The following is a 25,818-nucleotide window of genomic DNA, read 5'->3' on the forward strand; positions in this document are numbered from 1 at the left end:
AACAACATTTACCAGCAGCTTGTAATGCAAATGTTTAAAAATTCACTCTGCATCATGTATATCTTTCAAGATGAATGCCAAGTGTTTAAGTGAGTTTTATTATAGACTGTTAATTTAGGTAGATTTATGGAACCTACCCAACAACATGCAATCTTGATACTAATTGATTTCTGAAAACACTTATTTGTGTTGAGGAGAATGCTATTTAAATTTAAACAGTATTTTCTAATTATCCAGCTGAAAGTAAATGTTTAAATGTTCCAGAATAGCTAGGGAAAGGAAAGTAGGGAAATGACTAAAAGAATTTTTCAAAAATTAACTGAAGGTCTTTGGTTAGAACCATTGAATTAATATTCAAAATGGATACTGGCTAAAAATATGCTGAGGAATTCTCAGTTAAAATTGCTGTGTTCTTGGCAAAAACACTGATTTACAATCAAACCATATGCTTGGTATACTGAGGGCAGAAGTACTGACAGGAATTAATGGAAATGCTGATTAAGTGTTTTCTATTTCTGATCGTGCTTTTCCCCCTGGCCATTTACTCGTGTGGTGTTGACTACTAACGTGGATGCAATTTCAAAGGAACTGGCTCATTGACCAGGACTTTGCTAGAATAGGCATTATGGAGTATTAATCAGTCAGCAGATTGTACAGTACTGACGGTGTTATAGCCAACGTAAATCTATTTTTTGCCACTATGCTCTTGTGTTCAGTATTCAGAAATGTTACTAGAGTATGATAAGGAGCAAGGATCCCAATATCATTTCCCTCCTTAATCAAGAGATGGCAAGATCAACCCTGACTCTCTGGCCAGCTGATTGATTCAGATTCAGATTCATTTATTGCCAGTGGAATCTGGAGATTTTCTAGCTAAGTTATTAACTGAACAAACTCATTGAGTGCTGCAGATTTTGTGGGCCATTCTGTGTGCTTTGCAGTAATTTAGTCCCTCTACTTTCAACCACTGCTTCTTGTCTGTTGAGAAAAATGGAAACTATTATCTCTGGTTTCTGTTAAATTCATTTCTAATCAACGAATAATGTTGATAAACCTCCTGTGTGGAGCCATGGGAAATTTTACAACATCAAAGATGCTATATAAATGCAATCATTTGCTCTGTTGGGTTGTTTTGGAAACCAGGATAGTGGTGGTACTGAGAGTGATCAAATCAAGGCTTTTTGTAGGTGACTTTGTGTTTATAGTGAGATTTGAATTTGCTTTGCTTTGATGAATGGGTGCAGTGTAGAAATTTGCGTTATTATAGTTGCTAATCGCACAAAGTGGGATCTTTTCAATTCAAGTTTGTAAATTATGATCCTCTAATATGTTTCATGTAAGGTTTAAGCATCCTTCCAGGAATTTTGAGTCTCAATTGCAAGTACCCTTTGGCACTTTGATTTCAGGGAAATACCTGGAGCTTTACCTTCCCTAGTACTTTGTCTGTGTTCACCATCAGCAGCCCTGTATTCTCAGCAGTCTGTATGGTCACTTTCCAATTGATCTTGATGGTGAGCAGCATCCCTGCCACGGAACTGTTTCTCCCTTTATCTATGTGAAGTGAAACTGAGGGACATCAAATGGCGGCACAGATTATGGACGTGTAGATTATACAGCACAGAGTAAGTGCTGCCTCTGTCTGCAGCCGATTGTGCTGACTCTTGGTAAGAATGATCATCTTAGTCCCATTCTCCTACTGTTTTCACCTAAAGCCCTATAAATTGTATGGGTTCTTCATTTTCCCCCATTTAGTCTTGCAGCGTGCTTTCCAACAGAGTTGTAAATGCAGCAAACAAACTGTTGAAATGACATTTCGTCATTTATAAAACATTGAGAATGAGTTATTTGTATGCTAAAGGATGCATGATATATTTATAGACTGCATCGTTCATTTGGGATCTTATTTAACTGTGATGGTGTGTTCAAGTTCATTAACTGATGAGGCCACTTGGATACTGCAGCCTTAGATACTGGTTAAAACTAATAAAATGGTTATCTTACGAAGCAGAAAATATTTTCATATAAATGTCATAACTTGGTGAATCAATTTACGTGCTTGGACTGAACCTGCTGTACAGTAATTGCTATTTCTTAGCAAGCTGCCATGTATGCAAAATTGATGAGAACATCAAGAGCCATGACTGTGCGATGGATGTCTCTTCAGGGTATCTCAAGAAACATTCACTGGCTTTTACTAAACTATGGTCAATATCTTAGTTTGTGCTCTCAGCATCGAGTCAAGCCAGAAAATTATAATGGTCCATATTGTGCAGTCTCTGTCAATCGCTGACCTGTTCTGAGGTCAGGTTTTGAGGCTTTCTCCAAGTCCAAAATAAATTTGCCTTCCAAATTTATACAAGATTTTCTATTTAATAACAAACAATGAATATCTGTGTATTAACAATGGACAAATAATCTCCAGATTCCAAATGTGCAATTCCTGTACGTTAGCATTGTAGTTGATACTTGTGGGTGCAATAGTATGTGACACATTGATATATTGGAGCAGAGGCTGAGTTTCAACTGGTTTTAGCACCTTACTTTGCCACCAGATGGTTGTAAAACCAATGACAGAATGCTTACTGGATTTTGCTTGCCACCTATGTATGGGTTGAATAAATTGTTCCAAATTAGTAGTTCGGGCATCATTCCTTGGACAAATCGAGCAAATTTATCATACTCAAGTGCTGGTGAAGGGCTCCGGCCCATAACGTCTATTTCCTACTCCTTGGATGCTGTCTGATGCTCAGCTGTCATCCTCCAGTCCCGTATGTTAAGACAGTGGGAGTTCCGAACTGATAATCAAATAATTCTTGTTTTTGCAAGATAAAACCTAAAGGCTTTCCGCTGCTCAGTGAGCAATGTTAACTCTCACTAGGACCTTACCATCTAAAATGCTTATTCTATCAGCTTCTGCATCTTGTCTTCCACCCCAAATGCTGGCTGCTAGAATCTTTCCCCTAACAATTCAGTTATTGCATGTCTCCCTGTCACTTCATTTGCTTTGAATATTTACCCAGTTTGCTATTTTGGAAGGGGAAGCTGTGGTTATTTCCTCAGCCATGTACCAAATCATCCTCCGTGATCCATTTGGCTTTAGGGAGGAATGGAAGACAGAAAGGCTTAAGGAAGAAATTTCAGAACTTAAAAACTCAAACAGCTGAAGGAATAGTGGCAGTTCTCAATGGCTACTATTTGTGGATTAATTGTAATTGGGTTTGCACTAGAAATTACGTGTGATATTGGAGGACATTTTGGAAATAGGAAGAGTGAGGTCGTGGATTACAGAGGAATCTTGATTATCCAAACAAGATGGGCAGGGAGTATTTTGTCAGATAATGGAATGCCAGAGAAAAGTTTAGGCAAGCATCAGGACCTTGCAATCTTGCCGGATAATCCAAAATTCAGATAATCAAATGCTGGATAATTGAGGTTCCTGTGTAATTTGAAAAGCAGGATGAGAATTTTAAAACTTAAAATTAGGTGCTTTTCCCCTGCCTGCTAATCTGTCTTTGTCACTGGTGACAGCCCCTAATTTTATGTTGCCAATAGTTTGTGTACCTAAGATCACCTGATCACCAGGACCCTCCGCGCAACATGCTTTCACATCTACTCTCGTTGCTTGTCCACCGCAAAAACCTCGGGGTGACAGCATCAAGTTCCTAATGTGGACCCCAGTTCACCATGAGGGCACATTGATCCAATGCAGAGCACACTGGGCTTTATTGATAGGGGCATAGCATACATAAGGAAGGATGTTTTGCTGTCCTTCTATAAAACACTAGGTGAGGTCTGCAGATGCCAGAGATTATAGTCAAGAGTGTGGTGCTGGAAAAGCACAGCAGGTCAGGCAGAATCTGAGGGACAGGAGAATCGACATTTCAGACAAAAGCCCTTCATCAGGAATGATGAAAGGGCTTCTGCCTGAAGCGTCAACTCTCCTGCTCCTCGGCTGCTGCCTGACCTGCTGTGCTTTTCTATAAAACACGAGTCAGTCCTTGGCTGGAAGCCACACTGTAGTAAAAATGTGAATGTATAGAGGAATCTCGATTAACCGAAGGATACAGGCAGGAGTATTTCTTTCGGATAATGGAATGCCAGATAACACAGTTTAGCCAAGTATTGGGACCTTGCGATCTGGTTCGGATCATCCAAAATTCAGATGATGGAGGTTCCTGGCGTGTGTTGAATAAAATAACAAGTCTGGTTCTACAGGTGACCAACTTTAGTACTAATTGCAAAGTTTCGCTGGTTCTCCTGGAGAGGAGTAATAGCATTTGTACTGCCTTGGCATCCTTTTGCTTCATCATGTTCCCATCCCCAGACTGCAACTAACTACTTTCCCAGCAGGTACTCCCACAGCGACCCTTCTTAACTTCCAGCTGACTCCGTGATGATGCAGCCTGTGCTGAGCTATCCTTAACTTAAATTTCAGCCTGTGTTTTCCTCAAAACAGTTTACAATGTTTTCATTGTTCTACTGAAGTCATTGGTTTTTACAGCCTTTCAGAGTTCACAGAATACATTTAATTAATTTGGCTTTAACTCCAAAGTCAATCACTTTGGACTGGCATTATAACAAGCATTGAAGATGCTATCTACAGTTCAGCTGCCTCATTCCTGATGAAGGGCTTTTGCCCGAAACGTTGATTTTCCTGCTCCTTGGATACTGCCGAGCCTTTCCAGCACCACTCTAATCTTACCCCTGCCCTGATTCTGATCGGACCTTTTCTAGCTGTTAACTTCTTAAGTGCAACCCCAATTTTTTGTTTTAAGCTCAATAGCCTTAACATTTGCTTTAGTTGAATTTATCCTATTTCCTCCTTTATAAAGTTGAATTCCTAAAGCTAAATACTATATGTTTTAAGTAAAACGTGAGCCATGAACGAGATATTCACAGTACACCCAATGATTTCTCTCACCAGTTCAGTTCTCATATCCTCTCTTTCCAAGACACTGGAGGTTCTCGCTCATTTAATTATTTTATCAGCAGGCTCGTCAATAAACGCTCCTGTGGGAAGAGTTTTTTTTAAAAATACCCTCTTTGAAAATGAATAGTGTCCTCGAATCTAGATTTCTGGATAATACAGTTGACTCTGATGGGCAGGTAGATGTTTAGCTGAATTAAATTGGCTCTTACTTTCCAACATAACTTCAGTGAGCTGGAACTGTTATTCTTTGTTTAATATCTATGTAAATTCACTTGTGGGCATATGGTTAAAAGTGACTCGCTCCCAAACCCTGTCCATGAAGCGAAATGTGATTGCCCTGGTCCCAAAGCTGCCATCCTGTGAAATTCCCTGGACATCTAGGAGAAAGGAAAGATAATGTACTGATGGAAATCCAGCAGAGAAAAGAAATGGACAACTTCGCCTTGCCTCCCAGGTTAATGGAAAAATTGAGCAGATAAATTGAATTGCTGTGACTGGTTTGTGGAAATAGAAAACCAATTAGATGTACATTACCAATTTCAGTAAATATCACTCTGAGTCTAGTCACTGATTTAAGAAACACAACAGCGGTGATGGTGTAAACTGGTACCAATTAATCCCACAGGCATGATTTGTTTGTGCAAAATTATAGTTAAATTGGTTCAATCTGACTCATGGCTTAAATTATGGTTTTGTGCACAATTCCTGAGGCTCAGGGTTTTGGAGAATGGGTGAACTTACTTTAGAGTTGCTATCTTTTCAGGATTTTTGGGTTCCATGATAGTTTACTGATATCTTGGTATACAAGACCTATCAAAGATCAAATAATTCTTGTTTTTGCAAGTTAGAATTGAACAGATCGGCAATTCAGAGAATCTGTGAAACGGTGGGAATTTGTTTTGAAAGACCTATTTGTACCATGCTGCAGAGAATCTGTGTGAGAGCCTGCTTACATCAGATTAAGGATTTCTGGGTTATTAAATTGAGGATAATATTTTAATCCCTAATTATTGCACTTCTGTTTTATTTACTGAAGAAATGTCTGAAAAAATTGTGATTACTATAATATCATAATAGATACAAATATCTGCTCTTTTCAGAGGAAAATGCAAGTTGAGAGGATACTTGAGAAATTTGTAATGATCCTCCAAAGATCATCCCATCCACACCCAGCCCCTGTCCCCCATATCACTGTAACCGTGTTTACCATGGCTAGCCCACTTAGCCTGCACATCCCTGAGCACTACGGGCAAATTTAGCATGACCAATACACCTAACCTTTTATGTCGTTCCTTTGTGAAAGGAAACTGGAGCACCTGGCGGAAACCCCCACAGACACTGGGAGAATGTGCAAACTCCACACAGAAAATCAGTCATCCAGCACCGAAACAGACCCTTCGGTCCATCCAGTCTGTGCCAACCATAATCCCAAACTAAACTAGTCCCACCTGCCTATGCTTGGCTCATATCCTTTGAAACTTTTTTTATTCATTTGCTTATCTAAATGTCTCTTTAAATGTTGTAACTATATCCGATCCACCACTTCCTCTGGAAGTTCATTCCACACACTGTCCCCCCCTTTTTAATTTTTAAGATAATTTCTCCTCTGACCTTGGAAATATGTCCTGGAGTCTTGAAATCCCCCACCCTCGGGAAAACACGTCATTCACCTTACCTATTCTCCTCATGCTTTTATAAACTTCTGTAAGGTCACATTTCAATGTCCTACACTCCAGTGAAAAAAGTTCCAGTGCCTCCTTATAACTCAAACCTCCATTCCTGGCAAAGTCCTGGTAAGTGTCTTCTGAGCCCTCTCCAGCTTAATAATCATCTTTCTGTAACAGGTAAACAGAACTGGGTCATAGTACTCCAGAAGAGCCCTCCCTCACCAACACCCTGTAAAACTTCAACATAATATTCTAACCCCTATACTCAAGTCACCCAAGGCAGGAAATGAACCAGTGTACCTGGTGCTGTGGAGCACCAGTGCTAACCACTGAGCCACCATGCCACCCATAAATATCCATGGAATTTTTTACCTTGGTAATTTCAAGTTTTCATAATTCCCAATTAGTTGGTTATTCCATCCTTGCAACACCCCAAGCCCCACAGGACCTCAGCCTTTGATCCAAGGCCCTTGTCTCACTACCTGCACTCCAACCCTCTGACCTTATCCCTGCAGTGGCTTCCAGTGTAGCTTTGTTCACTGACTCAACTCTCCTCAGTGACTATCCAGTCATGGTCAGGGGCTCTCCTATTTTGTAGCTGACCTGTAAGCCTGCCTCTGATTGAATGAGCAAACTTCACTGAAATCGCCAATTCTACAAATAGGATTACTTTTCTCTATTCACACCCATGATTGAATTTTCCCAGGAATCTTGGGTGTATTAGGGGACCAATCCACCTGCTTGTCTCCATGTGTTTTGAATGCTGCTTTCCAAACATTTACATTTTTCCTCATTCTGGCCTTGAAATCTGTAAGGACGGTCAGTCTGTCAGATCACTGATTGGACTCCAAGCAAAAATTCTTGGCCTCTTCAGACAGTACATAAACCTCTTTGTTCAAACTGAAGGCACGGGAGCACAGAGACTGGGGAGCTGGGGTGGAATGTAATCAGACCGTACGGTGGGAGCACTCTATAACATACACAGGCTCAGCATTGAGCAGGATGATCAACCATAATCTATTGGAATGGTGGATCTGATGTTCAAGAGAGTGAATGGTCTGCTCCTATTTGGAAAATTCCATGAGTGTATAAAGAATACTTAGTAAGCTGTCAGAAACAGATTTATCTCAATATTTCATGACTAATTTCATCATCCTCAGGTGGTATCAAAATATAGATGTGTGTGTAAAAGTTAATGCTGATTTTCTGCCTGAGGCCACCCTTTGTAGATACCAAATGTGCTTATTTTATAAAATATTAATGTTCCTGAGGAATTAAAACGTTTATTGCAGATCATTTTCATTTTTGGTGGATTTTGGCTTGTTGATTTTTTTTATTGTTGATACTTGACTGTTTAATTGATATGAACAGCTTGGAATTGTTCAGAAATTTTTCAGAGTTCTCATTATTTATCGATTTATTTATTTGTATTTAGGTTGTTGTGTCCACAAATATTGCTGAAACTTCACTCACTATTGATGGCGTTGTCTTTGTGATTGATCCAGGCTTCGCTAAACAGAAGGCAAGTATTTAACTCTGAAAGGGGCCCTTTTGAATAAATGTTTCCATCCCCTTATCTGCCACTGCTTTGACTAGAATTCCATGGTGTCCCTGCTATTGAAATTCTGTGTTTCTTGGTAATATCATTTGTTAAATAATGAGCATTTCACTAAACTTAATTTTCATTTTGACCCTGCCTTCTCCTAGTCTGACAACTAGACTTCGTGTTTTATCTGAGGGTTCTGTTGGTGTTGGCAGCTCCAACTCCCAGAATCTGTATGAGCTGTTGTTTTACTGTTTTAACATAATACAGTAGAATTGTCCACAGATGTTATCTGACCCAATATGTGCTTGAAATTTCCAGGTGGGTAGTTCATTCGTGTCTCCATCTAAAGAAGATGGTTGACAAATCCCAAGTATTTCTCAAAAAGGTCGTTGAATTGTGCAACTTGCAAAGTTATATTTAGATGTAACATTAATGTGAATCATCAGGATTTAAATATATTGTAAATATGGCTTTAGAGTTTAGATCTTCTGGCATATTTTATTAGAGCTTTAGAGTTAGCTCAGAGCTAGACAGGATTACCCTTTTTTGTTTTACAATGGACCATTACAGTTTTACTTTTCATTATTGTTGCTAACAGTTTTTAAAAATTGACGTGATGTATCATCCCCACCTCCGTCGGATGCCATTAAAAATAAATACTGAGCAATCGATGATTCATCCCTACTGAACTGTACAGAGCTTATAGTTTAAAATAACAGTTAATTTACCATCCTGAAGATGAGTGTATGGTTTATTTTTCTCAATTTATGTACCGTCGATAGGAGCAGCAATAAACCTTCCAGTTGTTTGAGCCTGTTCTATGTGGGAGCATGGTTAAACCATGTCTGAACTCCATATTCCTGCCGTTCACAATATTACGTGTACCATTGAATAAATCTATCTTGTTCATCAGAGTAAAAATCCATTTAAAGCTAAATCTTATTCAGTGTCTGGTTATTTTTAATTTCTTTTTCTCCAGAGACTTTGCTAGAATGTAGGAAATATATGGTAATATTGGAGATGGTGAATTTGCATAAAGAGTAAGCAAATCAAGACTTTGAAAATGATGCTGGGTACAGACAGTTTGTTGTCGATGTGTATCTTTTTCACATAACTTTTGAAATTATGGACCTGGATGTGGATTTTTTTTTAAATGACCTTACTCATTACATTGTTATGGATATCTGATGTTGCATTTTAAACAACTAATGCTTTGTTCACATTTGACTACATGAAAGATGAAAATATTTCCTTGCCCTTGAGCTGCTAATGTGCATTCCAATTTTTGTTCACTTTCTTTTCATGATCAACAGGTGTATAATCCCCGTATCCGAGTTGAATCGTTGTTGGTGACTGCTATCAGCAAAGCATCTGCACAGCAAAGAGCTGGTCGTGCTGGTCGTACCAGACCAGGAAAGTGCTTTCGACTCTATACTGAAAAGGCCTATAAAACTGAAATGCAGGCAAGTTTAATATCATTTTACAATTGATATCATCTTATGGCATGCCATAGATTTATTATAACTTCACCTGTGATTCTGCAGCTTTATCTATTGCTTGCATCTTCTGATTATCTGTCACAAAGTTAAAAATCCATATGTGTGGATATACAGTAAGAGTAGCATCAAGTGGAGCTGCAATTTGTTTTTTCCCCACCCTATCTGGATTTTTTGTTTCTCACCTACGTGATGTGCCAAAAAACGTTTGTCTATGGATTCATCATTATTCTTTGAGTTGAAAATGCCTCCACATATTGCTGTATCTGTCTCAATCATTTTACCTTTCAAATTTGATCACCTTTTATAAAATGAATGTAATTCATTCATAAGCTGTAGGTATTGCTGCCAGCATTTATTGCCCATTCTTAATTGCTTTCAAAGATTGACTTTGTTTTTACTTTCTTGAGGGATTTGTTTTGAGCATCATTAGTCCTCTTGTGAAGACACATGTCCACAGGAACGAAATAATGAAGATTCCATAATAGCTCAGTCTTGTCCCTGTCTCTGCTTATCTGCTGCTGAAATCCTTATCCATGGCTTTGTTACCTCGAGACTTGACTGCCTTCTCCATTTTTACCCTCTGTAAATTTGAGATCATCCCAAGCTATGTCACCTGCATTTGGACTTGCACCAAGTCCTGTTCCCCCACGATGCCTGTACTTGTTAGCTCCCGTTAATCAGTATCTTTATTTTCAAAGTTCTCATTTCATTTCAAGCTTCGTCCCATCTCTGTAATCTCTTTCAATCCTCTGAAATAGAGCTGAAAATGTGTTGCTGGAAAAGCGCAGCAGGTCAGGCAGCATCCAAAGAGCAGGAGAATCAACGTTTTGGGCATGAGCCTTTCTTCAGGAATCCTCTGAAATAACTGTGCTCTTCCAGTTTTGACCTCTTGAATATAATTGCTCCACCATTGGTTACCCTGACTTAGCGGCATTAACTTCAAGCTTTGAATTCTAGTCTTAAACAACTCCACCTCTCTTGTCCCCTTTTTAAGCTGCTCCGTAAAACCTCTTTCACCAAGCTCATCAACCATTTGTGCTAATATCTCTGTTTAATGGTTTGGTTTCAGCGTAGTATGTTTTACTGTGTTCTGTAATTATCGTATGCAGTGACTTCTCCTTTCATTAAAGTGGCTAAGTAATTCAAATTATTTTTCTGTGCATACTGGAAATTGTGTTAGCTTTTTCAACATTTTTCAGCTTTGTCTTGTTTTATTTAAATTAACAGGACAATACTTACCCAGAGATTTTGAGGTCAAACCTGGGTTCTGTCGTTCTTCAACTGAAGAAACTTGGCATTGATGACCTGGTACACTTTGACTTCATGGATCCACCAGGTAAATAGCTGGTCAAATGATGTCTCTCCCACTCTACTTTTGTTTATAGAAGCATTTATAGCAGTTTTATCCACTACCAAACCTCCACTCAGATCTATTTTACAAATTTCAAACCTATTTAGTTTGTCCTAACTTTAAGGTTGTCATTGCATCTATGTAATGCTGTTGGAATTTGGGTTATCTTGGGCTTGTTCCAAGCCTACAGATTATACCTTTTGCAGTTTATGTTCATGACTTCAAAAATATCATTCTAGATATTGATAAAAGGTTACATATAAATTATTTGTGATCATTCTCTCTTATGAAGTGCTTCGATGCTAGGAAATTACCGTCATAAGGCAGGACAATGAGGTTCTGAATTTTCTATTCATTTGTGGGATATGGGTGTTTGCTGGCTAGACCAACATTTATTGATGATCCCTTTGGAAAACGATAGTTGAAGTACTCCCTTGCACTGCTGCAATCCATTTGGTGTAGGTACACCCTCAATGTTGTTAGACATGGAGTCCTAGGATTTTGACCCAGTGACACTAAAGGACTGGCTACATATTTCCATGTCTGGATGGTGAGTAACTGAATGAGGAGCTTACAGGTAATGGTATTCTTTGTTTGTTGTTCTTCATACTGGTGTCGATGGAGAATAATAAGGTGCTGTCTAAGGAACCTTCGTGAATTTCTACAGCCCACCTTGTACTTGGTGTACACTGCTGTTCCCTGTCAGAGGTAGTGGAAGCAAATGTTTGTTGTTGGAGTGCCCGTGAAGTGGGCTCCTTTGTCCTGAATGTATCAAGGTTCTTGTGTTGTTGGAGCTGCACCTCTCCAAGAAATAGATTATTCCATCACGCTACCTACCGGATGGTGTATTTAGGGAGTCAAGGAGTCTATTGCTCATTCCAAGATTCCTAGCACTCTAGAGTGCTGTTATAACCAGTATTTATAAAGTTGGTCCAGTTCAGTTTCTGGTCAGAGGTAATCCCCCGGATGTTTATAATAGGGGATTCAGCTTTGGTAATGTAATTGAACGTCCAGGAGCTGCTGAGTGGACAGGATCAAAAAGATTTCACTTCATTAATGCCTTGGAGTTTTTCTTGTTAACATCAACATGAGCAGGCATTTGAAATCATGTTTTAATGAAAATCAGTAACATGACAATGAAATATTCACACAGTGCAGCAGTGAAGTATCAGCCTTGTTAATGTGAAACAAAAACAGAAGTTGCTGCAAAGGCTCAGCAGGTCTGGCAGCATCTGTGAAGAGAAATCAGAGTTAACGTTCCTTCCTCCGAAGAGTCACCGGACCCGAAACACTAACACTGATTTCTTTTCATAGACGCTGCTTCTGATTTACAGCATCCGTAACTTTCGGTTTTTATTTAGCTTAGTTAACATGCTGCATCCCTGAGGTGGGGTAGAGTCTGATATTTTGACTTGAATCATGAGTACTGCGTTGGAGCCCAGTGCACACTAAAGATTAATAACTACACCAGCAGGAATACCAAGAAAAGATATTTGAAGATTGGAGAAAACCGTTCATTGAAAATTGACAGAACCTGAAAGTAACTTATGTAACCGGTGAAATTTTCCAGCCTTGAAGTGATAGTAGCATATTGTGTATGCAGAGCGAAATGTTCCCAAAAGTTGGAGGCATGTTTGTATTTTATCAAAATGAATCTGATGGCTTACCAGAAGACATCATTGATTGATGTTTTATAATGCTCTGATATTTGTTGGCAATGAATACTCCTGGTGAAGTGGCAAATGTCAACTCCCAAATAATCATCATCATCACCATCCCGCCTGCACTATGTAATCCTTATTGTGAATATTTGTTCTTAAGATTTTTTTAAAAAAAGTCAATCATTTCGTTCAGGTCCATGGAATTATCTTTTAACTTGTCAGGAGTGCTTTTGAACTTGCATTAGCGCAAGCCAAATAATCAAATGTAAGTGTCAAGTTGCCCACAATGAATTCAGGAGAGACAGAAGATCACCTTGTAAAGATACTTTTCTAAATATTTATAAGTATTGGGGAGATCAAATAGTAAATAAAGTAATTTTTAAAAAATTTAATCAAAGAATGTATATCTCATTTTATATATTTTACTTTTCAGCCCCAGAGACACTGATGAGAGCCCTGGAGCTTTTGAATTATCTTGCTGCACTGAATGATGATGGAGACCTGACGGAACTTGGGTCCATGATGGCAGAATTCCCTTTAGATCCACAGTTGGCCAAGATGGTTATTGCCAGCTGTGAACACAACTGTTCAAATGAGATTCTCTCCATTACTGCAATGTTGTCAGGTAATAATCAGGGATGCAATTGTCAGAACATGACTTGCAGTTAGACAAAGTAGATTATTGAGCAGGATTTGTTAGATTGATGTTTTGTATAGATTCTTAGCAAACAAAATTAAATAATTTGAATGTTCTAAAGAAAGTATTGAAGTTTTGAAAGTTTAAGCTCGGGAATGTAGAAGTCAAGCAATTAATTCTGATTACAATTTTTCAGGTTTGATGCTTACTTTCAGGTATTTTTTAACCATTTTCTAATATTCTATTTGCCCATAATTTTGTTCTGTTCAATCATGTTTAGCAAAGGAGGAAGAGGCTTAGTGAAGGTGGTGTTGATGAATAATGGGACTGCTCAGCACAAATAGCTTTAATATCCTATGCACAAGAAACATTTTTTCCCCCCCAGTGGTAGAATTTTAATTCGAGAGAGTAATTTTACAAACCTACTGCCCAAGGCTCCAGACTGACAAAATATCTGCAAGCTAGTAATTGGCTAAGAGGCATATTTGAAATCCTTATTGATGTAATTGAGCTTCAAAACAAGTAACGTGGCTTGGTAGTTTACGGTTAATTTTGGCACAGCTCTTTCACAGAGATGAGCAGCGCTAATGCTCATTGTGACTTAACATTGGTCACTTGCTTACTGAGGTAACTTGTGGTTTTGTATTTCATGAATAATATTGATTCAATCCTGTATAATGCTTATACAAAACCATTAATGGCCTGATGACGCTTTCGTAAGTAATGTTTAGCAAGACAACAGACTCGCACTCTGTGTCGGTTAAATAGATTAAATCAGATTCAGAGCAGCTGGGCAGGGCAGAATCTCACCCTTGCTTCCTTTTGTTCTTCTTGGGTTTTGAACCTATTTGCAAGGGTGAGATTCAAGTCATCTGTTGAACACTTTAAAATACTTAAACATTTTATGGTTACATATTTAGCAGGTTAGGAAAATGCTCACAGAAGGCACTCAGTTAATACATGATAATAGTTCTGTATTGCCCTATGCACCGCCTTTTTCACTAAAATTTGGTAATTGTGTAGCTTCTGAAACACTCTTGTCTTGCAGATGTGAGTAGGTGTTGATGTTTGGTACCAAGCCAAGGTAGTAGACAGTCCAAGATGCAGTTGGTGACCATGTCCCATCATGCCCTGCCCAATGCTCTCTGAACTGACCTAGCTAGGCCTTGTTCCTGTGTCTGTGAATGAGTGACTCATCCATATGGGCGTCTGTGTTGGGCCCATACCAACATTGTTTAGTCCCACAGTGTTTTGTTCGCCCAACGGAAGCTAAGAAAGCAGCGGACGAAGCCAAGATGCGGTTCGCACATATAGATGGAGATCACCTGACCCTGCTCAACGTGTACCATGCTTTCAAGCAGAGTAAGTAAATTGTACTTCCCGTTTATCAAGTGCAGATCTTCAGATGGAGTTGTTTTATGGATTCATGTAGCTTTTGTAACAAAAAACGCTCTGAAATATTAAACTTCAGCATATACATCTGAGAATAGTTCAACAAGAAATTGGTGTGCAGCTGCCTGTGTGCCCATTTTATTATTTAAAGCGAACTTCATTTGAAGATCACTGCGTTCATAAAACTGAATGTTGACGCAAATTTATATTGGCATTTTTTATTTAAAATTACTAATTCTACAGGACTGCCTCTTCATTGTCACCTGTCTTCTGAGACTTACTTGTAAAAACATTCTGACTTTTAATCCTATCAAAAATCAGTAAATCTCAAACTTATTTTGGATTCATCTTTAAACTGGTTTGGGGGGGGAGATGTTGGTGATGAGGGTCTGGGAGAGGCAAGTAACACTAAGCTATTGAGTGGAGGCGGTGTTTCCCATTTGCAACTTTACTGCAAATATAGACTTGTGCACTTGTGTTTGTAGTTTTCTTTCAGGACATAACCGTTTCCAATTCTCATTAAGGAACACAGAACTGTATAGCAGTACTACTTGCAGTCTAATTTGTAATAGGAAAATGTTTGAGACTAAAACCAAGATATTCATAAATTGAATAAGGAATGTTTTCTGTGCAGGAACTAATTTGAAACTAGTAGTGTGATATTTAGGCTCAAACTGGACAGAACTCAAGAATTCTTTGGATTCTTTTTGGTTGGAAATTTGTTTCGAGGTCTGCACAAGCCTGGGTTGGACACTGCTGCATAGAACAGGACTTGGAGATTGTGACAGTTAGAAAACCATAAAGCCCCTCATGTTTCTCGATTTTCAGTGCTTTGAAATAATTGGAAAATTAGACATTTGTACAAATGCAGTGCAATTCCCAAGGTATCTTTCTGTGTGAGAATGCACATCTGCGGAGTGCCCCTTGACTTGGTGACTCAAATCAAAGTTGAACAACCTGCATACTTGTATTGCATATTTAAAGTAAATATCATTCTGAGATACGTTTTACAAACATGCCACAACACTAGACAGTAAACCAAAGGGGAGGGGATACGGTGAAGGGTGGTCAACAAGGGAGTTGGCCCTTCCAAATGGAGGGAAAGGTGGACAGCATTAGTGAAGAAATCCCAGAGTATAGTATGACAGATAAATAGTCCGACAGCACAGTGATAGCGGGAAGGCTGAATGACAAGTTGTGGCAAAAGAGAGCTGGATAATGTTAGTGTGGATGTAGAAGTTAAATTTGAATGATGTTACCATGAAGCTGTGCACCGATGAGGAAATGGGGGGTTGTGTTAAAGCTGTATCTTTGGCGGGGGAAGGAGGAGGGTTGAGGTGATGTAGTGGTTGTGTTCACATGGATACCAAGTTGGGAACAGAAAGCATGGCCAGAGGTACCATGGCAGTGACTGAGTAGGTGGGAAATGAAGGAAGAGGGAAAATATTAGAATTGGTATTTGTGAAAAAGTGTTTCATTTTAAATTACTTAATTTGAACTGGATCATTTGCAATTTGTTCTTTATTTGAATTAAAATAGCTCATTATTAACTCAGAGATAGCGACTCTTCCTTGTGTTATTTGTTACCAATCTAACAAAATGGTCAGTTGGAAGTTTCTCATTTTCCCCAGTGAAATTCCCAAATGTTGCTTTGATTTTAATTTCAACTCAGCATTTGGAGAAATTGTTTTATGTTGGTTTTGCAATGTGTAGTTTTGTTAACAATCCAAAATTGTTTAGCCTTTTGATTTTTGCAGTCCCCTTGATGACATCAGAAACTGTATGGTGAACCTTGGGGTTGGGAGAATACAGTAGATGAACCAGCTTCTGAAAAAAAGGAAGAATTTATGCACAAATAAATATTTGTTTTTATACGTTGATCTATCTTAGTCAGTTTTGAGAAGATTTGCACCTCGGGTTGAGGTTATGGATGTAAATTTGCTCACTGAGCTGGAAGGTTTGTTTTCAGATGTTCATCTCCATACTAGGTAACATCAGTGAGTTTCCGGTGAAGCACTGGTGCTATGGCCCGCTTTCTATTTGTGTGTAGGTTTCCTTGAGTTGATGATGTATTTCCTGTAGTGATGTCATTTCCTGCTCTTTTCTCAGAGGGCGGTAAATGGATTTATCACCCTCCGAAAAAGAACAGGAAATGACATCACCAACCCAACACAAATAGAAAGCGTGCCATAACACCAGAGCTTTGTCCGGAGGCTCGTTGATGATGTCACCTAGTATGGTGATGAAATGTCTGAAAACGAATCTTCCAGCTCAGCGAGCAACTTTACATCCAGTTGATCTATCTGCTGTGCATTTCCAGCATTTTCGTTTTGTGTTAGCATGGTATTTTGTTCATTTCCATTGGGTTTTTGTTTGCTATTATGAATTTTAAATTGATTGCTGTATTCATTTTACTTAGGCTTGAGTGACTAGATATTTTAATTATAGAACACCAATATTGCATAGGGAAACATTGTAACTAACTGAACAGAAACCTTTTCTTTAGAAACAAAACATTTGAATGGCAGGTTGTGCGCTGCCAACAGGCCATTCTGAATCAGAAGGTTAATCAAGTTCCACTCCAGGGACTTGTGGCAATAATTGCTGCAGTAGTTAAAAAGGAAGTATTACATTGTCAGAGGCGGCTTCTTCTGAATGAGGCATTTAACTAAACAGCTCTGGTTAAAGGAGAGAGTTTTAAAAATCCCACATCATTGAAAAGACAAGCTGAGCTATTTGCCCTGATCAACATTTAATACTTAAAACAAATACTAACATACATTTTTGTGATATTAGCATTGAGAAATTCAGGTACACTGTCCTTTCCAAAGTGGGAATGTCATGAAGACGGTCCATGCTCTGGATGCAAGTATTAATTTAGCTTGTTGCTTTGGTATGTTATGGAGACAGTGTTGCACTTTTGGAAGTACCTTCTCTCTCTCTGAGCTGTTAACATTGCTCTATCAGGTGGAAAAGATACTATGGCACTGGTTGTTGAAGAGCTGGCATGATTTCCCTGTTCCCTTCACCAGTATTTGTCCCTCAGTTAATATCTCCAAGAACCAAATACCTGATTTATCATTTTATGGTTTGCTAGGGCTTTGCACTACACCGATTGACTGCAATGTTTACCTACAATGGTTTTAGTTTCATAAGTGAATGGAAAGAACAGTTGCCTGGGATAGATACTTGGTTCTTCAAATCTGTTCCACAATTGTGTCTAACAACAGTTAAATCCATGGTTGATGCGTGTCCTAACACTTATATACTCATCTTTTACCCTGCGTCCTCTTTTTTTATTCTCTATCTAAATCTCCATTCTAAATTTAACTCGTCCTACATCAAATGCTGTTTGTGGCTGAGAGTTTCCAAACTTCTATTATACTCCATGTAAAAGTGCTTCCTGCTTTTGCTTCTGAAAGATTAGGCTCTAATGTTTCGGCTACAGTCCCCTCGTCTAACATCCCAGCCTATCTAGAACTGCATTATTTTCCTTTAATTACTCAAACTTGGTTCATATCTCCATTGCTGTTCTAAGTTTCAAGAAATAAAGCTTGGGTTTGCTTGATTTCTCATAGTAACTTAAGCCTTGCCGTGCAGGTGTCATTCCGATATATTTACACTAGATTCCAATGTGTAAAATATAACTTCCCTTAAAGGTAGTTAGCACAGGTGTCGTCTAACCATGACTTTGTATCATAATAAGCGTAACTTTTAGCCCCTGTTTGTTCAAGTCTGTAGATTGTATTGTTTCCGAATGGCAGCTCGCCATTATTTTCACCAGAACAGTTAAGGATGAGCAATAAAATCTGATTGAAGATTTGTAGCTCGGGTATCCGTTGTTGTGGTTCTGCTCGCCGAGCTGGAAGTTTTTGCTGACTAGGTGTTTCAGTTTTTGTTGTAGTTCTTTGGCCAGTTTGTATGCTGGTGTCCCTGGTAGTGATACTATGGGTCTGAGTGGGATGTCTGGTTTGTGTACTGAAACTGAAACACCTAGTCAGCGGATCCAAACACTCCATACAATCAACACAGGAATTCTTGGACGTCATCAGGAATACACACATAGACAAAGAAGAAACCATGGTATCATTCGACGTGACGGCACTGTTCACTTCAATTGACAAAACCCTAGCCAGAGAAACAATAGCCAACCTACTGGACATACATAACAGAACACAGGAGGCCGAACCTATCAACAAGGACGGCATACTTAAACTACTAGACCTGTGCCTCACCACACACTTTACATTCAACAATCAGATATACGAACAAATCAACGGAACACCCATGGGATCACCAATCTCGGGACTCATAGCAGAGGCAGTTATGCAAAGGTTAGAACATACAGCCATACCACAAATCCAACCCAAACTCTGGATCAGATATGTTGATGACACCTTTGTAATCATCAAAAACACAGATATAGAAAAAACACACCGAATCATCAACGCCACACTCGCAGGAATCCGATTCATACGAGAAGAGGAAAAGGATAGCCAACTCCCATTCCTAGACGTGTTAGTAGAGAGAACACCCAACGGAGAATTCACCACAAGGGTACACAGGAAACCAACACACACAGACCAAGTCTTAAACTATGAAAGTAACCACCCCAACACACACAAACGAAGCTGCATCAGGACACTATTCAAAAGGGCCACAACACACTGCAGTACACCAGAACTGCGAAAAGAGGAAGAGGAACATCTATACAAGGTATTCGCCAAAAACGGATACCCACGCAACCTTATCACCAGGTGCCTAAGAGAGAGACCGAGGAACGAGGACATGCCACAACCAAAAGGACTAGCCACTCTACCATACGTCAGGAGTGTCTCAGAACTGACAGCCAGACTACTGCGACCCTTAGGACTCATAACAGCACACAAGCCAACATCCACACTCAGACAACAACTCGAACAAAGGACCCAATACCCAGCATGAGCCAAACTAACATAGTTTACAAAATACCATGCAAGGACTGCACAAAACACTATATAGGACAAACAGGAAGACAGCTAACAATCCGATCCATGAACATCAGCTAGCCACAAAACAACACGACCAGCTATCTCTAGTAGCCATACACTCAGACAACCAGCAACATGAATTTGACTGGGAAAACACCACTATCATAGGACAAGCCAGACAGAGAACAGCCAGAGAATTCCTAGAAGCATGGCATTCATCCCCAAACTCCATCAACAGACACATTGACCTGGACACCATATACAAACCACTACAGCTGAAACTGACACCCGAAAACGGCAAGAACATCCATCAACAGACACATCGACCTGGACCCCACATACAAATCACTGCAACTGAAACTGACACCCGGAAGCGGCAAGAACGAACCACTATAAATACCGGAAGAAACATCAAAGCAGCGCTTCACACGAGGCTCCAACAGCACTGATGATGTTCCCTAGCCAGGGAACGAAACGTTTGCAGCAAAAACTTACAGCTCGGCGAGCAGAACCACAACAATGAGCAATAAAGGCTGTCTCGCAGCAATATCCACATGCGATGAACTAATATGAAGGAAAACTCTAGATGTGAACGTCAGCATTCTCTCAGCAGCTTTAGTTATTTTCTATATTCTGTCCATGGCATCTTTAATGATCTATGCACCCCCAAATTTCTTTTGAGTTCCATTGCAAAAATTTCTTTCACTATTTAGAACTGTTCACTTATATTCTTTTTAGATCAAAATGTGATCTCTGTCTGTTTTAAATCCATTCCTCGCACTTTGTCTATTCACTTAACCTCCTCTTATTCCCAGTGTAATTTTTTATTTCTTTCTGCACTACTTACAATGCCACATTTTTGTTTCATCTGCAAAATTGCAAACTTAGTTCCATAATATAATGATCTTAATAAATATGGTGAATGGCTGAGGCCCCAGAACAGAACAGTCCACAAATGCAGTTTTACTTTAGAAAGGTAACACTGCATCATCTTTGTTTCAACAAAATTCACAATGTATTCCTGACCCATTTTATAAGTTGTATTGCAATTTAAATTTTTGATTTGACTTTAAATTATTGTGATGACTTTAATTTTTCAAACACCGTGTGATTCAAGTGCCGCTAAAGAAAATGTTCCATTGCTCTGTAGGGCATAAGTCATTTTTAGAAGATTGCCAGTATAGCTCTTGTTTACTTGCTGTACATTTATATGTCAAGTTACAAATGAAATTTTCATCGGTACAATGATCCTCCTCACATGTCAAGCACCTTGTTAAATGCTTCAGTTGGCTGTATATTAGCAAGTGCCATAACCGTAAGTCAGCTCTGAACGTTTTACATTCCAAGAAACTGATTAATTGCTGTTAAGACAAAAAAGTCCCTACTGCTGATGGTCTTCGCTAATGATCACCTGCATTGAATGTATCCTAGACTGTGTTGAAGCACATGTACCATTAATCGCACAGGGCATAATTACTTTACCCAAAGCTCTCTATATTATTTGGACCTTGTTTTCTCTCTCACAATGTCCGCCAAGCATAAGAGTTAAGTTCAGATCGATGGGTTCCAGAGAAACTACGTGCTGAGCATGCAACATGTTTGAATATTGTAGATGGATGCTGCTGCTCAGCGTGTCGTGCTTGATTCCCAGAACCTGCAGCATTCTGCCAGTTCACTCCTGTACCAGATGACTGAATGGTGACATTAGACCTTTACCACTGTGAAGTTTAATGGTTGGTTTCTTCATCCTATAAAGAAAGAGACCACATTAGGTATTAGCAGAAAGTTGGCCACTTAATGACCCCCCCCTAGCAATTTGTGGACATAAAAACTGGTTGCCTTTCCATGAAAACTGTAAAAATGGAAGAACACAAGATAATCTCATCCAAACTTAAAGCACAAATTTTGAATTTATATTGGGCTCCTCCATGTGCTGCCTTCGTTAATAAATATGCCCTTTGCCACTGCCCCAGGAAAGGCATTGCCTACGTCAGGAACAAACCCTGTTTTTTTTCCCGAAGACCTTGAAATATTTTGGAAAATTTCACACTAATTTCAGATGATTATCGTAAAGGAAAGTGTGGCATTACATTTTTGCATGCTATGTTCATAAAACAAACTTGAGCTTATAAACCAAAGAATCTAACAACGCCTAGTCTGTTGTACATTCAGTATCACCCTTTAGTACCCTTCCAGTTAAGGCTGTTAGGCTATTTTGGAATAATGGAGACATTTTGCTTTTTTAAAAGATGACTGAAAAATATCAGTGGTGGCAGCATTCCTTCTATTTTCTTACTGACTACACAGGTATAAGAGGGCTCATGCATGGCAGTGACATCTGGAGGATGCTAATGGCTGTGTCTGAAACATGGAACAGCTGCGCACGCAGCTTAGAGTGTTGAGTGGGAGATATCTTAATTAAGTGTAATACCTTTGTTAGAATAAAGCAAAAACAAGCCATCTCTAAAGAAATTACAATTGCTTGTTGCTATAAAGCCTAAATTCCCATCAATAGAGCTCATAATAAAGTAATGTGTTTTACAATGGTGCTTTATCAAGTTGATTATTTCTGTCTCATGATGTCCTGTATATTCTGGGCATTCAACATGCCATCTGTTAGTTAGACCTCAGTTCCTTACAGCATTACTTTGTTTTCTTGTATTTCATGGCCCATTAGTACTTGAATTGTTCAGGGGTTATCTGTTCTGTTTAGCAAAGTGTTTGAAAGTTGCTCTGTCAGACCTTTGAGTTCTTCATTGGGCTTTTTAAGTTTTTACAAGTTTATTTTACATTTGTCTGCAGCATGCATCCATGTTTAGAGCAAAGCAAGCAACACAAGTACTGCATGATGACTTCAAATTAAAGTGAGACCGATCTAGAAGTTGTGGTAAACTTGAGCAATAGGGAAATCGAGGGTTATGGGGAAAAGGCTGGAAAGTGAACGCAAGAAATGTCAAATTAGCCATGATCCTGTTGAATGGGTGAGCAGAGTCGAGGGGCTGAATGGCCTAATGCTGTTCTTATTTCTTATGGTTATATGGTCTGAATGTTCACTGTGTGCATCTTATGCTCATCTTTCCTGGCCATCTGAAAAAATATTTTATAAAGGTAGAATATTTTGAGATCCTTTAGCTTCCCAAATGGCTTTGTAAGTAACTAATATATTTGGATTATTTGGCACGCAAATGGCTTATTTCTGAGTGCGCTGACTGGTTTATGAGGAGGATGCAAGGAGCCTTCAGGCCAATCAGTCAAGTTGTGTGCGGGTTGATAATATTACAGATGCAGTATAACATATAAGGGCTCTTGTGTCCTTGTATACCAGTCGGTGAACGTAAACAGATAGGTGCAGCTAGCAATTAGGAAGATGAATGATATATTGGGCTTCATTGCAAATGCATAGGGATGTTTTACAGCAGTTACGTAGGGTCCTGGTGAGTCTGCACTTGGACTATTGTGTACAGTTTTGGTTTCCCTACCTAATGGTGGCAGGTCAGATAAACAAGGAGAGATTGGATCAACTGGGTTTGTATTCACTACAATTTAAAAGAATGAGAGGGGATCTGATGGAAGCATAAAATATTCTAGCAGGGCGAGACATGCTATATACATGGAGGATGTTTAGGGAGTCGAGAAGCAAGGGTCGCAGTCTCAGGATATAAGGTAGGCCATTTAGGACTGAGATGAGGAAACATTTCTTCACACAGAAAGTGGCCAATTTGTGGAGTTTGCTACCACAGAATGTTGTAGTGGCTAGGTCACTGAGTATATTCGAAAGAAAGGTTAACATTTTTAAGTATTTAGAAGCATCAATTGTATGGAGAAAAAGTGGGCATTTGGATTGTAAGAGAAGATCCGCTGTGACCATATTGAATGGTGAAGCAGAGCCGAATGGCCTGTACCTGCTCCTGATTTGTACTTGGTTTTCCAGAGGTATTTGATAGACTACTACATAAGAGGCTATAGTACAATTGGAGATCATCGTAGGAAGGTAGTATCTGAGCATGTTTGAAAGTTTGGCTGTCAGAAAATAGATTATATGTAAATGGGTCTTTCTAGATTGGCAAGATGTGCAGGGCCCTAGGTTTTTACAATTCACATCAATGACATGGGTGGTGGAGGTGGAGAGTACAAAGGCATTTGACAGAACACAAAAGTTAGCTCAGAAAATATGTTATGAACAAGGCGTTACAGGCTGATATAGGTTGGTTGAGTAAGTGGACAAAAATCTGACTGATCTCGGTATTATGGGAGAAAATGTGAAGTTCTGATAGACAGAATTTCATGGTGCACAGGGGTTTAGTTGTTGTGCATGAGTCGGGAAATATTACTATGCAGCAAGCAATTAATGTGGCTAATAGAATGCTGTCGTTTATTACAAGAGAAATTAATTATAAAAGCAAGCATATTATAGGTCATCTGTAATATTGTGTGTAGCTCTGGTCTCCTTTTTTCTGAGGAACCATGTAACCACATTGCAGGCAACTCAGAGGAGGTTTTACATTGATTATCTAATAAGGTTTGGTTGCCCAGCCTGACCTGATTTCCATTTCGAAGTGAGGGGTGACGTTTTTGAAGAATACAAATCCTCAGTGGTCTTGACCAGGTGGATGGGGAAATGATGTCTCCTGTTGTGAATGAGTCCAGAAGTAAACAACACTGTTTAAAATTAGGTGTTGCCATTTCGGGGCAGTTATTAGAATTTTTTTTGGAGGACTGTGCAAATTTGGAATTCTCTCTCAGAAGGCAATAGAAGTGAGGTTGTTGAATTTATTTTGGGTGGAAATTGGCAAGGAAATCCAAAGTTATTGGGGTAGATGGGGTAACAAATCATCCATAATCTTACTGAATGGCAGATAGGTTTTTTGGCTACTCAAGTCTACTTAAATTTATATATAAGTTCCTTTTGAGTCTAGGCTTGCTTTCACAATTTCTTCTATATTTTCAGTATCTAATCATTTTTAGCAAATGTGGCTGCTTTTGGGTTTATAATCACAGCACTCGAAGTCCTTTGCTCCAGCAATTTGTGATTTAACTTTCATTAAAATCCCAATGGTGTTATTTTAGAGAGAAAGTATCACGATGACCTTGTGAGCAAAGGTGCACTTCCTGCTAGTTTGGACATTGGTGTTTTTATTCTGTTTGGACTTTGTAGAAAACTCATATTAGAATTTAAAATCCATATTAGGGAGTCCATGATCGACATGGACCTGTTGCTGTACTATCAATTTAGTGAATTGACTCTATAAATATTGCTGTTTTTGAAAAATATAAATTTGAGTAGCTCAAATTAAGCAAAAAAAATAATTCTTCAGAAAGGTAATTTAGCACAAAAGAATTTAATTATCAAATAATTAGAATTGTGACTTTAAATTCAGAATATTATTTCATCTCTTCATTAAATTTGGTAAAGTTTTCCAAAAAGTAGAATTGTCAGTATCACAAAATAATTGCAGCAAACCGATTGCTTTCCCCCACTTAGGATTCGTGACATTTCAGACCTGGCAGTTGTATAAACTATTAAATTTGGCTTTTGCTCGCAGTAGTTATGGCTAATTTTAGTTGAGGCTAATCTAATTTCTAATAGCATTTTTCTTACAAACTGTCAAGTGTGGCTGTGTCGTTTTATGGTTTGCATTCAGTCATTCATCGCTGTGACTGAATCTGCCTGTGGTAGTTACATTTTTATGAAACCTGACATTAGGGAAAAGAATTTGAAAACACCTAGAGTGAGTTCTTGTGATTTTTCCCTTGTGCCTGTGGCAAAGTACTTTCCCTCCATTTGGTGCTTCTTCACAACAGAATAAATTGTTTTCAAGGCACCAGTTTGCTTTGGGTACTTGCAAATTAACGGCGCATTGTATTAAAAGGGCTATTTTTATGCTGCAGTGGCTTTTTGATTGCTTTATAAAGCCAGAATTTAATTGCAGTTTTTATATTAATCATGATACACTATTTTTTATTTTTAGACCATGAATCGGTTCAATGGTGCTATGACAACTTCATTAACTACAGATCCTTGATGTCTGCTGACAATGTACGTCAACAATTATCACGAATCATGGACAGGTTCAACCTGCCTCGGAGGAGTACAGAATTCACAAGTCGAGATTATTACATAAATATTAGAAAGGCGCTGGTTTCTGGTTACTTCATGCAGGTATA

The 25,818-nt window shown here is 38.9% G+C and overlaps 1 protein-coding gene across 2 annotated transcripts in view; it reads left to right on the forward strand.

The window, feature by feature from the left end:
* Positions 1 to 25,818, forward strand: part of dhx15 (DEAH (Asp-Glu-Ala-His) box helicase 15) — a 105,042-nt gene that overhangs the window by 72,271 nt on the left and 6,953 nt on the right. For both annotated transcript variants that reach the window (XM_060825212.1, XM_060825220.1), the window contains exons 7-12: positions 8,033 to 8,119; positions 9,457 to 9,606; positions 10,870 to 10,978; positions 13,088 to 13,279; positions 14,531 to 14,653; positions 25,623 to 25,813. In XM_060825212.1, the coding sequence (XP_060681195.1) occupies positions 8,033 to 8,119; positions 9,457 to 9,606; positions 10,870 to 10,978; positions 13,088 to 13,279; positions 14,531 to 14,653; positions 25,623 to 25,813 (852 nt within the window). The remainder of the gene's footprint in view (positions 1 to 8,032; positions 8,120 to 9,456; positions 9,607 to 10,869; positions 10,979 to 13,087; positions 13,280 to 14,530; positions 14,654 to 25,622; positions 25,814 to 25,818) is intronic.

This window comes from Hemiscyllium ocellatum, chromosome 1 (assembly GCF_020745735.1).
Source record: "Hemiscyllium ocellatum isolate sHemOce1 chromosome 1, sHemOce1.pat.X.cur, whole genome shotgun sequence".
NCBI lineage: Eukaryota > Metazoa > Chordata > Chondrichthyes > Orectolobiformes > Hemiscylliidae > Hemiscyllium > Hemiscyllium ocellatum.